Genomic DNA, 15,685 nt, shown 5'->3' with positions numbered 1-15,685 from the left:
ATCTCTGAGCAGACTTGAGGTAATACGCAACTAGTGCAACCATAACAGGATAAAGCAAGGCTCTCCAAACTTTTTTCCAATTAGGAAATTTGATTAAATTTTGCATTTGATTAAATTTTCCAGACACCTTCAATTTCTGGAGTGCTACACACTCCTGAGCCTCTCCTTTACGCACACTACCACAAGAGTCAGGGAGTTCTGCAGCCTTCCCACCATCCAAAACTGAGACACTAGCTGAGGGGACTCTTGCCCCTTTGGACTCTAAGAAACTGTGACAACCACCTGAGGAACCACCGATGCTGGTGACCTATTGTCTTGGGAATAACACTACAAATCCTGTCCAGGCTGGTAATGAACAAGAAATCTCCCATCTGACAGAGTGCGTGCAGGAACAGCAGAAGTCTTTGCCCAACTCCACACCAGCAGAGCAGCTGACATGAGTTATCTTCATACATCTGCGCTGTGTCATCCCCAAGGTAGCACTGGCTAAACCAACCCTGGAGCCACAAGAATTAATACAGCTTCGGTGCAGTGCTATGCTTGGGTTAATTAGCTCTGCTTAGAGGGGAGGGAAGGGGGCTAATCAGCAAAGGCTTGCTGCCAGGCTAATGTGATTATGCTCTGTCCAGGACTCCAGCTAGGATCTCTGCACCAAATTCCATGCACACGTTCATTTGGAGCCCATTCAGAAAACTGCACAGTCCAACAGCCTAAAAACACAAAAAGGGTGAGCTGAGGGCTCCTCTCGTCTGTGTTGTCTCTGGCAGTTTCAGATGCCTTGAGGAAGAGGAGAAAGAACAAACGAGGCATAGGGCAGCCCAGCTCCTGGCCATACCCTCCTAGCTTCTGACAAAAGAGGATGAGGGATACCCGCTGCCAGGGGTTATGGCTGCATCTTAGTATTCAGTAACACTTGAAAGATTTTCCTTGTGTGAATTTATTTAAATATTCTACGGCTCATTAAACTTTGGGCCTCCGCAGCACCCTGTAGCAGTAAGTTTCACAGTTTAATTACATACCAGGAGAAAAAAATCACTTCTTAAACCTGCTGTGCAATAAAACTCTGTCCTGCTGGTCTCCAAGGAAGGGCAAGGCCTGCCTAAGCCCAGGAGATGGCTTCCCAGCCCCCTCTGTAGCAGTGAGGCACAATGGCAGTGTGTGCTCTTCTGGCTCTATCTGTTTTTGGAGCACTGAACTTCAGTCCGCAGGGCTGATCCAGTCCCCAAACTGCCTCCATTCTCATGGGAGTAACTCATGCTGCAGACTTAGCGTGGCCCTCTGGGGAGAGGAGTTGTGCCTGACAGTCTGAGGGATGAAGACCATCACCTCTGGCCAGTGGCATCAAGCCAGTACGCTGAGATCACCCTGACCCGTACTGTGCCACAGAGATGCTGTGGAAAGGACCACACAACATCACTCGGTTCAAGCTGTTGCCTGACAAGAGTCTCCCACTTCTGCCCTGACGAATATTGGTCTAACATCTGCTTTGTCCTCCAACAACGATTGTATTTTCCAGACATTATGCTTCAGCCTTTACAGTTATTACATTTTCCCCAATTACCAGTATCAAAACCCTCTTTGCTGAGTTCAGGCCAATGACAGAAGGACTGAAACGTTGAGAGTTGGACAGCAAAGTGCCTTTTGGCGTGGACAGCCAGAGAATAGGATGAGTCTGTGGCAGGAAGGAGGGTGCTGGCGGTTGAACAGGGCTGTTTCAGGAACTGCGAGATGATGTCAATAGTGCTTCTGCAGGATTTGGAAAGCGCTTCTCTCTGTAACGTTACCCCTTGCAATTGTGCTGCAGCAGGTGCTTCTTCAGGATAACGCTGTAATATGTAAGTATCTACCCAGTTTCAATCTGTATTTTAAGAACAACAGGCACTGGACAGACTGAGCAGGGGAATGAATATGGAGAACAGAGAGCTTGAGAGAACACCAGTGTAGCAGACAGATCTTGAGCAGAGATGAGGCTCTGGCAGAAGAGATTACAGCTTTGCTGGGCTCTGCAATGCTGACAGCAGCAACTCCTACTTGTCATCAGTCATTCTTCTGCATGTACCTGAGCAGATAACGCGGGAGAGCCGAGCGTCTCTGCAGGATGCCCATCACTGCCTGCATCCTGCTGCGATGGAAGAGTAAAGCCCAGAGTCTCTCTCTGCTTTGTTCCGAGGAGCATGGCTGCAGTAAGCAGCATAATCACTGCTCCCAAAAGCCTCAAGGTTACAGCGCCTACTGGGGAGAATGTGTGTGTGTGTGTGCGCATTTGTAATGACTTGACATAAATATTAATCTAGCTGAGCTTTAGGATTAGAGAAAGAAATTAATAGGGCAACCTGCAAAAAGCATGAAAATAACTTTCATATCCAACTAGTTTACTCATCTCCCGAGCAGGAAGCACTCTCCCACTCTTGTGAGCCACAGTTACTGCAGGTTGCGCAGTCAATAATGAACCTACATGCTAAGGTGTGAGCTGATACAAGAACAGCTGAAATGGGCCTTGAGCCTCTGCTCTTGGCTATGGACCTCCTTCACCATCACCCTGTACCAGCTCTGGCACTCACTGGACTCTCCAGCAATTTAACCCAGTCACCTGGCAGAAAACTAACCCAGGAGAGAGAAATCATCTCAGTAGAGGTCTGAGTAGCATAAGATGTGGTGCACAAGAATGAAACTGTGCAGCTGTAAGTAGGAGAGTGCCGTGTGAGAACAGGTGTGCAAGGCTTCCCCTCTTTGGTCAGAGCTGTCAGATCAATTCAGTTATAAAATGTTAACTCCATGACTTTGGAAGATTTTTCTATCAAACCCCCTGAGGATGAACTTGTAATATTCTCCCATCATACACATGTAAGAGAAAGGATACCAGTCATGGGTGCAAAGAGATTTTGAAGCTAGACACTAGACTGCAGTTTAGAGATAGGAGTCAGCTTCTGACCCTGCTGTCACTGACTCTCCCTGTGTGACCACATTTAGGGTGTAACACACTCTGCAATGCAGGACAGGACACAAAGGTCTGTTCTAGCTTTGTCTCAGGGACTGGAAATAAAACAGCCACTTCACAGTTCCAGAGCTAAAGACCTGTTCTGCCTCAGAGCTTTTTAAGGATGGCACAGAGCCATACTTACATGATGGCTGTGCCACTTCCAGTGCCCGAGCTGGTGTGAGTGCTCTGTGCCACATGGGACTCTCCGCTTGTACTTGGGAACCTTGGCACTAAACTGTCTTGGAGGGTTCAACCTCCCTCTCCAAAATCTCCATGCTTCCTACCAACCTGTCGATCCTGTATGGCTTCCCTGCCTTGCAGAAACCGGCACAGCATGAAGTTCAGATGCTACAGGAGACTTAGACAGAACAGGGATAGTGTCTCCAAATGTTCAATGAATCCAATCAAGAGTGAAAGATGGGGCTAAATCATGTACTGTTTACTGTGACAAGCCTGCTATTGAATCCAACAGCCAGCACATCTTGTCTTTTATTCCTCTCCTAAGAAGCCCTGTTTGTACAAGGGAAGAACAAGTTGTTTGGCAGAGACACAGACCAATCTGAAATTTCACTACAAACTCCCTCCCAAACCTTGTCTTGAAGGTTACGCAAAGCCTGCCAATAAAGTTACTAGCTATACCCTTCTGTCCTGTTATGATAGTCATTTCTGCCACTCCTCTCCCTCCCCACTGTACCCTCTTTCTTTGGCTACTCCTGGAACAGCTGCAAAAATCTCTGCAGCCTGCTGAGGTGAGAGGCAGAGCCCTGTCTGCACCCGAAGGGGTACTCAGCAGAAGTCTCCAAACTCCTGCCTGCTTCTCCCAGTTGACCCTGCCAACTTGTTGAGATTCTTTGCTTATAATATGCTTCAACAGACACATTGTCCCAAGAGGACTGAACTAAATTGAGTTGCAGGGCTGCAAATCACGAAGCAGCCTCATTTTAATCACGGCTATTCAAGTGCTAAGGAATGCAGAAAGTAAATACATATTTGTTTTTAGACCATCATTTGTCCCATTTGCAAGAGGAAATTGAATGTACTCAGTCCCTGATGCTTTGTTCCTAGGAGAATACCTTGGGAAATGAACCTGCTATAACCACTACACATGAAATACACCCTTTGTTAAACCCTCTACTCACTGCTTTCATCACAAAGCTTTTCTCCTGGATCTATTAACCCTCTCATTCACTTCTCCACATTCTAATCAGGCTTTATTTAACATTTCACACTTCTGCCACCCTGGCTACAGTCTCTGCTGGCTTACTGGTGACTGATTTCCCTGAGCGCTGAGTGGAATCAAATGTCTAGGGTCAAGTTCTGCCCTTGACTTCAGACCTGGCTGGGGAAAAAATCATGCTGCCCAGTCCTGCAGGTGTAAACTTGGCTGCGGCTAGGCTGACCAGGTGGCTGGATTTGTAAATCAGTCCTTGACTTCTATGCTACTTCAAACACATTTGAATAAATATTCTGCATACACAGATTTGATCAGCTTGCATTCCTAGTGCTGCAGTGTCCTTCTCTCTGGCATGCCTTACTCTCAATTAGCTTTAGTCCTGCCAATCTGGAACACAGAGGCAAAACGCATCCCAGACCTCCACGCTTTTTCTCCTGGGCTTTTTCTTTTAGCTCAAGCTGAGGTTTGAGATTTTCCCTATCCTAAAAGCATGATTCACCCTCTGGTCTTTGCTTTCAGTCTCTGCCCTCCTGCAAGGTCTTTCTGTGGCCCAGCATTGTAATCCCTGTGTCTCAGACCTGCTCTAGGCCACCTAATAAAGCCTTTCTCCCACCTCCTTCCATGCAGCAACTTAAACCTCACCTTTCTTAAGCCAGTGCATACTAGCTGTACTTTATGGACTTGAACACCAGCTACCCTCTCACCTAATCTAACTGCACCAGGCAAGGTCAGAATAGGGCTAGCACCTCATTCTTCCTCTTCTTAATCTTCACCTGACCCTGACTGTAACACCTCTAAGCCAGCCAGGCCCTTGCTCTCAGTTACACACAGTCACTCTTCAGTGAGGCCTCCTGTTTTGTGGAGGTGCAGACCTGCTGTTTCAACCAGAAGATGAAGGCAGCTTTTCCTGCCTGTGTCCTAGAAGGAAAAGCATCATTGCACCAGCAGCTCCTTTGCTTTAGAAGACAAAATGCCACTGTACAGGCAGCAGTATACTGCAGGCATGGAAAGAGTGAAGGAATTGAGGCAGTTCCATAAGTTACCGAATCACAGTGAGCGCCCCTGTTTGCCCCTTAACTTCTTACAAATTTGCAGCATCACCTTAAACCCACCACCAGGCATTACTGCCACTGCAGCGGTAACCTGATCAATGGTGACATTTCTCTCTGTGCCCTACATTATGCAATTCAACCACCGTGCAATTAATTCGATAGCTACCTGGGGAACCTATTTGGTGCTCCTGAGCTTTGATCTGTGCTTTGGGGTTTGTTAGGTAGTTTCACTCACAAGCACTGAAGAGATTAATCCAGATACTTTTAAAGGAAGTGCTTGCTAAACAAAGCTGCACGTTCTGAATGTTTACTTGGGATTTGGAAAAAGATCTCGGAAAGGAAAAAGTGACTTTTAATTTTAGATACCAGTGACATTGATAATGCCAATCTAAAAAGATAGTCTGATACAAAAAGAATCACCCAGTTGCCCTACTATTATTCATTTGATCCCACATCTGTTTCCTCCATGGGTCTGTCTGGATAAACGAATTAAATTACCCGTAAACTGCTGTGGTGACAAAGACACCGGACCTTTGGCCTCTCACTTGAGTTACTCACAGCCCTAACTTCCTCCAGACAACACGTAAACCACCCCTGGGTCACATAAGGGTTGCAAAGCCCAGTCCTTACCTTCTCCTGGTACTGACGCCGTGAGGAGTCCAGAGACTGGATTAGGGCTGTGGCATGGCCGATGAACATGGCATAGCAGGTGGCACCGACAATCATGCTCAGCATAGTGAGCCACACATCTGACATGCCAACGGGCGCCTGCTGCCCGTACCCAATGCAGAGCATGTGACTCATTGCCTTGAACAGCGCATAGGAATACTGCTTCCCCCAGGAGTCATTCTAAAGAGACAGATAGACAGACAAAGCTTTAGCAGTGGGACAAGACATTCTTGGAGATGAACACATTTCAGAAAAGGACACCTAATGTTAGACCCCAAAGTCCATGTTTAAAGCACCCCTATATGTTAAACAAGCAGTTTTATTCCTTGATGCTTGGAAGTGTTGGGCACACTGGATTTAAAAACAAAGCCTAAATTCAGCCATCTGACAATAACTGACTTTGGTCAGGGTTTTACAGGTCCCATGTGCTCTTTCCAGCAAGGCTTTCCAGAAAGGAAGCCAGACTGACACACTGCTAACCTGGGATAAAATGGGACCATGCACTGGGATAATTTCAAAGTGACCCACATGTGGGAGAAGGGACTGATGTAGATGATTACTCCCCCGGGAAATGGATTTTTCAGAGAACTGGTAAAAGAGAGCCTGAGCAAGGTTGCCAGCAGTAAGATCTTAAAGTGGGGAAAATCACTTACTCCCCAGCAATTTATGAAATGTTTGGGAACTCTGGTCATTACCTGAAGACATGGGAAGGGCAGAAAATTAAGATGATAATGTCCAGACAGCGAGTTCTTTGCAGTGTCAAACTGGGCTTTTTTCAGGGAGCTGAACAAACTACAAATTGTCTCATCCGAGAGATGCAATAAACCACCGTGAGAAGCCAGCTGAAGTCAATGGCTTGTTTCGGACACCCTGTGCTCTCCCACTGCAACTAACAGCAGAGGCACCTTGGCAATTATATCATGGGAAAGGGAGAAAAATACAACATAAGCTTCATGACTATTCTGATTAGCTTGAGTTCATGGAACAGCACAAGGTACATTTACTGTCCTGTGGGTATTATATGCTAGCAAGTCCTTGCCACAAAACCTTGTAAAGTAAATGCACTGTCATCACACACTGCTATTACAAGGCATGTGAAAAAATACCGCTGCTACGGTGACATTCATCGCAGCACATAATCTGTACATTCATCAGTCTTCTTTCTGTTCCTAGGAAGGTGTTAACATCATGGATATAGCAGTGCAGATACATATACCATGGCAACTTAGAAGGTCGTGGTGCAGCAGGCCTGCTTTGGGGCTTGGCAGAGATGAGCCATACTTTTGGGAACTCCTTCAGAAAGATGCAGCAGCCTCAGCACCACCGACCAGCAGTGCTGGACGCCTCCCTGGAGGGATCTAATCACAATCAGGTGAATGGCTGATGACCTGTCTACAAAAAACAGCTTTCTGGGTGTCACTAATGTTGATGAAAAATTTTCAGTAAGCTTACAGGTAGTAAACAGACCCAAAGTGTACTGTTGCCGTTTGGGAGCCGTGGCAAAGAGCTGGAATCTCCAGAGAGTGGTCACGCTTGGTTAAGAGATAAGCACATGGACAAAGACAGGCGATAGTGTTACCTCAGCCCTATTTGGTAATGTTATGCAAGACAAGCCTGATTCACACTGCAATAAGAAGGGCAAAGCAACACAAGTGACAGCGAAGCGGACACAGAAGCAGCAGCACATTCAGGGTCCCAGAAGGGACTGCTCCCTGCTGGCGCCAGCCTGTCTGGGCTCCCCTCCCTAACAGAGCAGAAACAGTTCACCTCTTTTCTAGAAAAACTACCCTCGAGTCCTCAGAACAGACAATGCAGCCATTGGGGTCTCTATTCCTGGCTATGCAGTTGGCTTGCCCCAGTGTGTGACTCCCCAAAGGGGAATCAAAAAGAATTTGCGCTCTGCTGCCTGTACAGGGCAGAATGCAGCTCCTTGAGAGGAGCACGGCAAGGCGAGGAGATAAGAGTCAGTCCCAGCACTAAATACAAACTGCAAGACGTGAAAAAGCATGATTTAGCTATCAGTTGACCAGTTTAATACTCCTGGTTGAGGAGGGCAGTTTCAGGACAAAAATCCAGCAACCCATAGCACAGGGGTTAAGGCAGCCCCAGCTCACCCTTCTATTACGGAACCACCAGTTGAGTCTGGCAGAGAAAGGACAGAGATGTGCACTCGGCCTGACGGAGCAGAGCGTGATTTCTTCTCCCCTTGCCCCCTCAGGCCAGTTCTCCTTCTTAGCCAGAAAGTTCTCAAAGCAAATACCTTTCCCATGCAGGCACTTCTCACCTGCACTGCAGAAATGTTGCTGCCTCCTGAGTTCAGTGTGGCAGTAGTTTAACAGGGCAGCATCTCCAGAACAGAATTGAGGGCAAGGAGAAAAGAAATGCTGAGCAGAAATTCCAGAGGGAATTTGGGGAGACAGAAAAAGATTGGTTGAGCTGGATTTTGAAACATCAGGAAACTGGCTGCCAGCGTCTTTAGTGACCAGGAATGAGCAAAGAGGAGAGTCTGGGCATCAGGCAGGTTTGAGTTTTAAAAGCCATTCTTCCAGCAACTTGCTGTTAGGGAGCAGGCAAGTCACGGAACCACCCCGGATTTGGTTCCCTCCCCAGGAGACAACAGTTCCCAACTAACTTTTGGGTCTAGGAGACCAGCATTTGGAAGGAATTAGTCATCCAAACCCCTGATGTCCAACACCAGTGAGCCCCAGCAGCCTGCAGAAACACTTCTGGCTCCCTGAGAGCTCTACAGATCCCAGCAGCAAGGAGTTGGCTGAGTAATGACAGGCTGAGGGGTGAGAGCTGGAGGAAAACCCGGAGTGTTTACAGCATTCCCTAGCAGTGTGGCCTGCTGGGAGAAGAGCTCAAGGACTGCTGAAAGGGAGGCACTTCCATGAAGGGGAACCTTTCAAAGCAATTACCTTCAGCACACAATCTCTGAGTTCTCTGAGCATCTGTAAAGGGCGCTGGATCATCATGGCACAGTCTACACAATGACTCTTTGCTTATAGGTCTCAGTGTATCTTTACCTTTCAGGCCTGCTCTACATCCTTTTGTCTTCTACAGAACTATGCCAAATGAGCCGCACTGGTTCAAAATGTGATGTGGACACAAGGTTACCAGCATCACAGTGCCCTGTACTGACACAGCTTGCCCCTCTGCTATGGCAGTACACCATCAGACCAGTCCCTACAGTGGGAGGGCTGCACTACAGATCCGTTAGGGGAGGTAAAAACCTGCAGCCTTAAAACTGCAGAAAGAAAATGACTCCTCCTCTGCCAAATCTTACAGCAAGCTAAAATGGAGCCACAGATCTGTGCTTGAGCATAGTCAAGAGGGATGTTATCTCAAACACATGCCAGGCACTAAGAGTGTTTGCAAACAGGAGTTAAAGTTACTTTGAAGTGGTTTCTCAAACTAGCTTGCTTTCAACATCCACGCTGGCAGGACCATAAGGATTTCTCTAGGATTAGTGTCTGGACTTCAATGCCTCTGCTCAGATCCACCCCTGAATACTTGGAAACACATAGCTGAAACTCTTCAAAGGCAGCATGGGGCTCTGTGCCTTAGAGGAGCACCTAGAGAAACAGGACGGTGTCTCACAGGATGCTGCTGGATCTGAGGAATGTGTGAGTGTGCCTGACCCAGCCCTCATAGAAGAGGACTAGAGAGAGAGAAGTGGGGAAACAAAAGTCCTGGCAAACTCTTGGGGTAGGGACACAGCCCATGGGCACAAGGCAATGCCTGACTTATACCACTGACATTTCACAGAATTAAGAGTCTGTCTGTAGTGAAAGGGTGTGTTTTCCCCCTCCATCTGTCGTCCTAGCCAGATGAGCTGTAGGTTACATGTGGTTCACGTCTGAGACCACCAGCCCAGCCAGCCAGGGTGTGAGCACTCTTTGTGAACCCCCTGTTTGTCCCAGCTGTGATATCTGCTGGCCACAAGCTGTTACTCTGGGTTTGCCGCTGCCCACCACTTGGGACCTGTTGCAAAACAAGGCCTCTGAGCATCACTGCCCTCCCCTGGACAACACCATAACTGCTGGGCAGGGAAACAGACCTTCAGATCCAGTATAAGGGACAGGAACAGTGGGATCAGAGATGAAGGGTCATACCTCACAGGACAGCACCTGCCTGTTCTGGGCTTGTTTCCAGGGCGAGCTTTGTGTGGCCTTCGCCTTACAGAAGAGAAGATTCTCTCAGGACTCCGGGTGCACACAAAGTCTTCACTGCCCATCAGCTTTGTGTAGGACCCCCACCCAAGGCCCTGGCTGGGCCTTGGATATGTGCTTTAGCCTCGTCTCCAGCCCTGCCTCTGGTCCCCTGTCTTGCCGCTCCTAACAGGACTCCCTGGATGGACCTTGGACATGATTATCACCTTGCCTTCTCTGGGATGATCAATGGACCTGACCCTTCCATCACCATTTCTGCTCTGTGCACCCTGTTCAGGTCCAGAAGGTGAGGGCACTGCCTGTGCAGGGGTCACCTTGCTGACACCATCACAGAGCAGCCCTACCCTTGCAGCTGCTCCTTGACAGATTTATAAAACACAATAATCTACTACGCAGCTTTGCAGGGCTGCTGAGTGAGGGTATGAGAGAGCTGCTCACCAGAGGCTTGAGGGGAATTAGGAATCAGCCAGGAGACCCACACAGGATTGCTCTGTCTTCCACCATATGTGCTGCACCGGCATCTCTTCTTCCTTTCTATCAGCAACACAACAACGTGTCAGGGGTGGGGGTGGTAGGCTCAAAGGGGAGCTACTCTCCTTCTTTTGGCAGAAGGGAAGATGAGCAGTATTTCCTGTGCAAAGTCGCTGCATTTGATGGATGGGGGGATTGATGGACAGGGGGATTGATGGACAGGGGGATGTTTGCCTTCCCTGCAGGGTTTATCAGTTGAGCACAGTACCCAGGGGACTGAGCCACGTGTTTCCAGCAGCTTTCAGGTCTCAGCAGAGCTCAGATTTCTCTGATGAGGAGCTGCCAGGCGAGGGTCGTGGGGCGATGCTGCTGCCCGCACATATGCCTCCCTGGAGCTGACTCACCAGTGTTTCCCTTTTTAATAAAGTGCCCTGTAGGGAAGCTAACACCAAGGCCCCTGAGACTGGGGCTGAGCAATTAATACTGAAGACATCCTTCCCTGCCATTTCAGAGCCTGTTCAGAAAGAAGGCTCAGAGAGAGTCAGTGCTACAATTGCTAAAGACGAAAGATGGAAACATAGAAAAGAACCAAATGAACTGGACCCAGGGATTTATCGAGCCCCTGATATGATTTTGGCAACACCAGCTGCTTCACAGATCCCCTGGAAGAGGATCAAACTTTAGGAAGCAGATGGAAGGTGATGAATCTTCTTTTCTCGCTGCATTGGAGTCAGAGCTGGCTTTATGGACTGTCAAGTGGCTAGGTGGGAAACTCTGGAGTGGGGATGTACAGCACCAGCACACTCAAGGAGCAAGCCTCCGAAGCATTTGGCACCTTACGAACAGCTCCCCTTGGATGCAGCAGCCTTAGAAGATTCCTTTTTTCCCCGCAGTGGTTCCATCCCAGCTTTTTAGCTCCTGTGGGCAGTCACGGCAGTTGTGCACCCAGTGTATTTATCCCCTCACAGCTGTGACCAGGTCCGTACTGGGTGTCCCAACATCCAACCTGGGGACTCTGTCACAGATAGATGCCATCGGGGCCTCCCAGCCCTGCCCACCACAGCTCTCAGAGAGTCGTTCTGCACAGCACCATCAACACCTGCGAACAGCCCAGGCCACTGGTTTCTGGCTGTTTCCTGACTCGGTGGCTTCTCCCGTCACTTCACACCAGACTACAAGGAAATCGGTGCACTAATCTTGTCATCCACATCCATCGCTAGGCAGCAGGCTCCCAGTGACACTTCTGGAAGTCTCAGGAGATCAGAGGACAGAACCTTAGTGTGAGAAGAAACTATCTGATTCCAAAAATTCTTTTTGTTGAATGTTCTAAAAATGAGCTATTTCGGGGCTGGCATTTTCCTGTACAGATTTTGGAATGGAAGCCACCTAAATTATAGGTGGGGCAGATAATCATCTCTCCAGTTCTCCATCCCAGTTTCCTGAGATTCCATTTCTAAGACAGTCACTGAGATCACCATTTTTTTTCACTTTTATGAAATGGAAAAAATGAAAGTGATTTAGCTGCAGATGAGAAGCTGAAAAAAAAATCACACAAGGCAAATTTAATTCCCAGCTTCACAGGCTCTCAAGGAGGGGAAGACAAGCACTGCAGCATGAGTCCTTGCCTGGTAAAGCCATGCTCTGAATAAAAAGTTTCTATCCTACCCCTCCTGGAGACTCTGCTGAGCCCTCCTGCCTGCAGGACGCATCCTTCCCCCTCCTCCTCAGCCCTGCAGCTAATAAAAGTGCCCAGACTAAGCAGTAAGAACATGAGGTGGCTCACCCTTTGATCTGTGGTTCTTACCCAAGCTTTCAATGCACATAAACATATCCCAACAATCATTTGGCTAACGAGCACTCCCTCTGCAAGAAGACTGAACCACTTAAGTGGGAAAGAGCAGGAAGCAGGACCTGGTAAACATATGTCAGGAATAAGGAAACACGGTTCAGATCTGCTGCTCTCAAACTGTCCTGCAAGGACACCGTGGCCGAGTCACTTCATCTGATGCGGATGATTCGACTGCACCTCTGAGCTCTCCAGGACAAGGAGCTGTCTGTCCTTTTGAACCTGAAGAGCACAAGCACAATGGGGCCTTGATCTGTCATTGCTCCTGCCATATAAATAATAAAAAGGCAGCACTGGGGAAGACAGGGCAGCTACTGCATGGGTTGTTCCTCTGCTGTAGATAAATAAAGGGCTGGAGTCTCCAGAACTGCCAGTCTGGCACCTTCCAACAGCAGGAAACGAATGATTATTACAGAGGGAAGAAATAAACAAATAAACCCCCAAACAGACGACTTTTTCATGGCTGCTCACTCATCTCAAGCATGGGCAGCATGTGCCCACAGCTCCGTATGTGGGAGGCATGGAAGTTGGCAGTTTTAAACATTTTACATTTGCTCTGTTCTGCATGAGTGCCTGACATTATTTTTTTTTTAAAAGAAGGAACTGGCTGGGGGAATCTGGAGGTTAAGAGCTGCAATAAGAGGCAATTTTTTAAGCTTTGTCAGTTGTTGCTGCTTAATCAACTGGACATTGTCCCTTTGAATAAAAGATCCTGAATTCTCAGTGAGACAGTTGAAAGGTACCATGAAATCCCTGCACATGTACCATAAGGTTCAGATCTCCCTCACAGCAAACAGCGCAGTGAGCAGCACAGCTTGGGACGTTACTGGGAAGTCTGGTCGCTGCTCCTACGACGGGAGGCCGAACTGTGGCTTGGCAGAGTCTGCTTCAGCCTGCTTTAACGGGATATCGTGCAGCTCCCCAAGGAGCAGCAGGCAGTGTGATCACACCCACCCTTCAAGTGGATATGGAGCAGGAGGCTCAACAGTTTCCTTGGGACCAGTAATGGGAATTAGGATGTTACAGATCAGACCCAGCTATGGCTCCAGGGCTCCCCTGCCTCTTCTCTTTGGCTCAGCAGAAAGAGGGATCTCAGATCCCAGCAGAAAGACGCTCTAATTTTTGCTCTTTGCTGTCTCCTGCCAGGAGGGGGAGCCTGGCTCCTGCCTTGCGCTGCAGGCGGCCCACAGCTGGCTGTGCTGGGGCTCTGCTCCGAGACTGTCATGGCTCTACCAGCGCTTGCTGGACCGTGGAGGAAGCCCCTGAAAGGACATGGGGGAAATGGGAAGCTGGGGACACCATGTTAGTGCTGGGAGGCGACCAGGGGCCTGGGGACCATGAAGGACAAGCACTTACCACCATGCGGTTGAGGGATACCCAGCAGTCATCGGGGAAGTCCTGCAGCATGGGCACAAGGAACTGGAGGCAGCCATCCCAGTGACACAGCAGCAGCATCATCCCGATCAGGTTCACAATGCGCACCACTGCGCTAGCCAGATCATAGGTCATGTGGAAGATCTGCAGGGGACAAGAGGGAGCAGATTAGATGGCAGCTCCCCAAACAACCAACCCAGCATAATTAGACGCAGTATCGGGGTCAAGAGCCTTGCTGATGTGACAGGAAAGGCTGCATCAGCTCAGCTCGGGTCAGTCACTGTATGCGAGCAGAGCCAGCTGAAAAAATAGATTAAAAACCAAAATACAAAATTGTAATCACTCACCCCTCTTGCCCTTTGATTTTACCTTCAATTTACATTGAAAGCTCCATAACTCCTCTTATAAAATAAGTCGGTTGCAAATATTTCCAGAACATCAGCCACACCTCAGAAATAAACTCCATCATCACATCTTTTTAACCACAGTGACCTTCTTTGATTTCTGCTCTTGTTGGATATATGTGTTGCACTGACCCATGGGGGAAGCTATCTTTGTATCAGATGTTGGATGTAGTCTCTGTATGTATCAAATGCAAGAAAGAACAGCCTCAAACTCAGCAGACTTTTACCAGAGCACCTGGTTCAACTAATTCTTGTACCAGCTGCTGCATCACTTCCAGTCTTATGAGATGGATATGAAATTGCACTTAAATGAAGTGCAAGGAAAAGAAAAACATGTCAGAGCTACACAGCAGCTCTTAGCAAGGACACCCAGAAACCTGGCAGAAGGGAGCTGCAACCCCTTCTCTGCAGCCAGTTCTCTAATGCCAAGGGAGCCTACGTCCCTCTCGTCCACAGCACTAATCCTAAGCAGGACACACGGAGACAACCAGGTGCTCCATCATTAAAACCACATACATAGTCAAGAATTACTTGATGGACACTATTTGGATGGGGGGGAGGGGGTGTGCTGTGTTGTAGAGACATTGAGGGTGCTTGGCTCTTTTATGCCCAGCAGCCCTAAGCTACATACCTGCCCAGGTTTGGTTTTCCTTGTCCTGCAACGCGCCATGGTGAGCAGCAGAGGTCGGCCCTGGAGAGCATGGTCACCCTGCGTGACTCAGCACGGAACCACCTTCCAGTCTCTTTTCCCATTAACGCATCCCATGAAGAGGGGGAGCAGGGAGCAGACCCTATATGCTGCTGTAGTACCAGCAGTCCCTCCAAGGAAGCAGGATTGCTGGGATGCAGAAGAGGCAGCATGGCCACCTACTACAAGGGAGATGCTCTTGCTCCAACATCACCCCGCAGAGACCCCGAACGCATCTGACATCCTTTCCCACGCGCTGCTGTGTCGCTGGAGCAATCTGGGAGGGATGGAGGCCTGACAGCCATGCCCTAGTGTGTTCTGTCCTAGAGTTCTGCCTGGAGAAATGTTAATCACTGCTCCCCACACACAGTGCTGCTGCTGGAGGAGTGAAATATTTGGAGGGCTGGGTGTGAGTGCAGCAGACTCACCACTGTCAGCTGCCATGGCTGGGCCTTCTCAGGAGACCTCCCCGTGGTTTGGAGGCACGTGCAGCCTGACTGTTTTGTGTCTCAGCCTGCAACCTGGTGACACAATGTCCTACTTGGATTTAATGGAAGGAAATGGAAACAGCGTGCCTCCTGGTGCTGCTGCAAAGCTGACCTCCAAGTGAGCCATGCAGAGCGCATTTATCCAGACCTGCAATTTCCTTAGGGATGTAACAAGATTTACTCTCAGTTCTTCAGATGTAAAATAAGCCATAAATGTGACTTTCTTACAAGTTGGCCAAAAGACAGGGAGACACTGACACAGGCTTATATAGGATGGCAAAGCCATTTTCAGTTTGCTGAGTTATGAACAAAAACGGAGAGTGCAGTGACAAAAACTGCAGGGAGAAGCATTTCCTGAGCGCTGAAC

The 15,685-nt window shown here is 48.6% G+C and overlaps 1 protein-coding gene across 2 annotated transcripts in view; it reads right to left on the bottom strand.

Moving 5' to 3' along the window:
- HCN4 (hyperpolarization activated cyclic nucleotide gated potassium channel 4) overlaps positions 1-15,685 on the bottom strand; it is a 100,186-nt gene that overhangs the window by 29,321 nt on the left and 55,180 nt on the right. For both annotated transcript variants that reach the window (XM_035566732.1, XM_035566733.1), the window contains exons 3-4: positions 13,721-13,882; positions 5,837-6,055 (exon numbers count right to left, since the gene is read on the bottom strand). In XM_035566732.1, coding sequence (XP_035422625.1) covers positions 5,837-6,055; positions 13,721-13,882 — 381 coding nt within the window. The remainder of the gene's footprint in view (positions 1-5,836; positions 6,056-13,720; positions 13,883-15,685) is intronic.

This window comes from Cygnus atratus, chromosome 11 (assembly GCF_013377495.2).
Source record: "Cygnus atratus isolate AKBS03 ecotype Queensland, Australia chromosome 11, CAtr_DNAZoo_HiC_assembly, whole genome shotgun sequence".
NCBI lineage: Eukaryota > Metazoa > Chordata > Aves > Anseriformes > Anatidae > Cygnus > Cygnus atratus.
The sequence above is the reverse complement of the archived record's forward strand: the minus strand, read 5'-3'. Positions and strand labels throughout refer to the sequence as shown.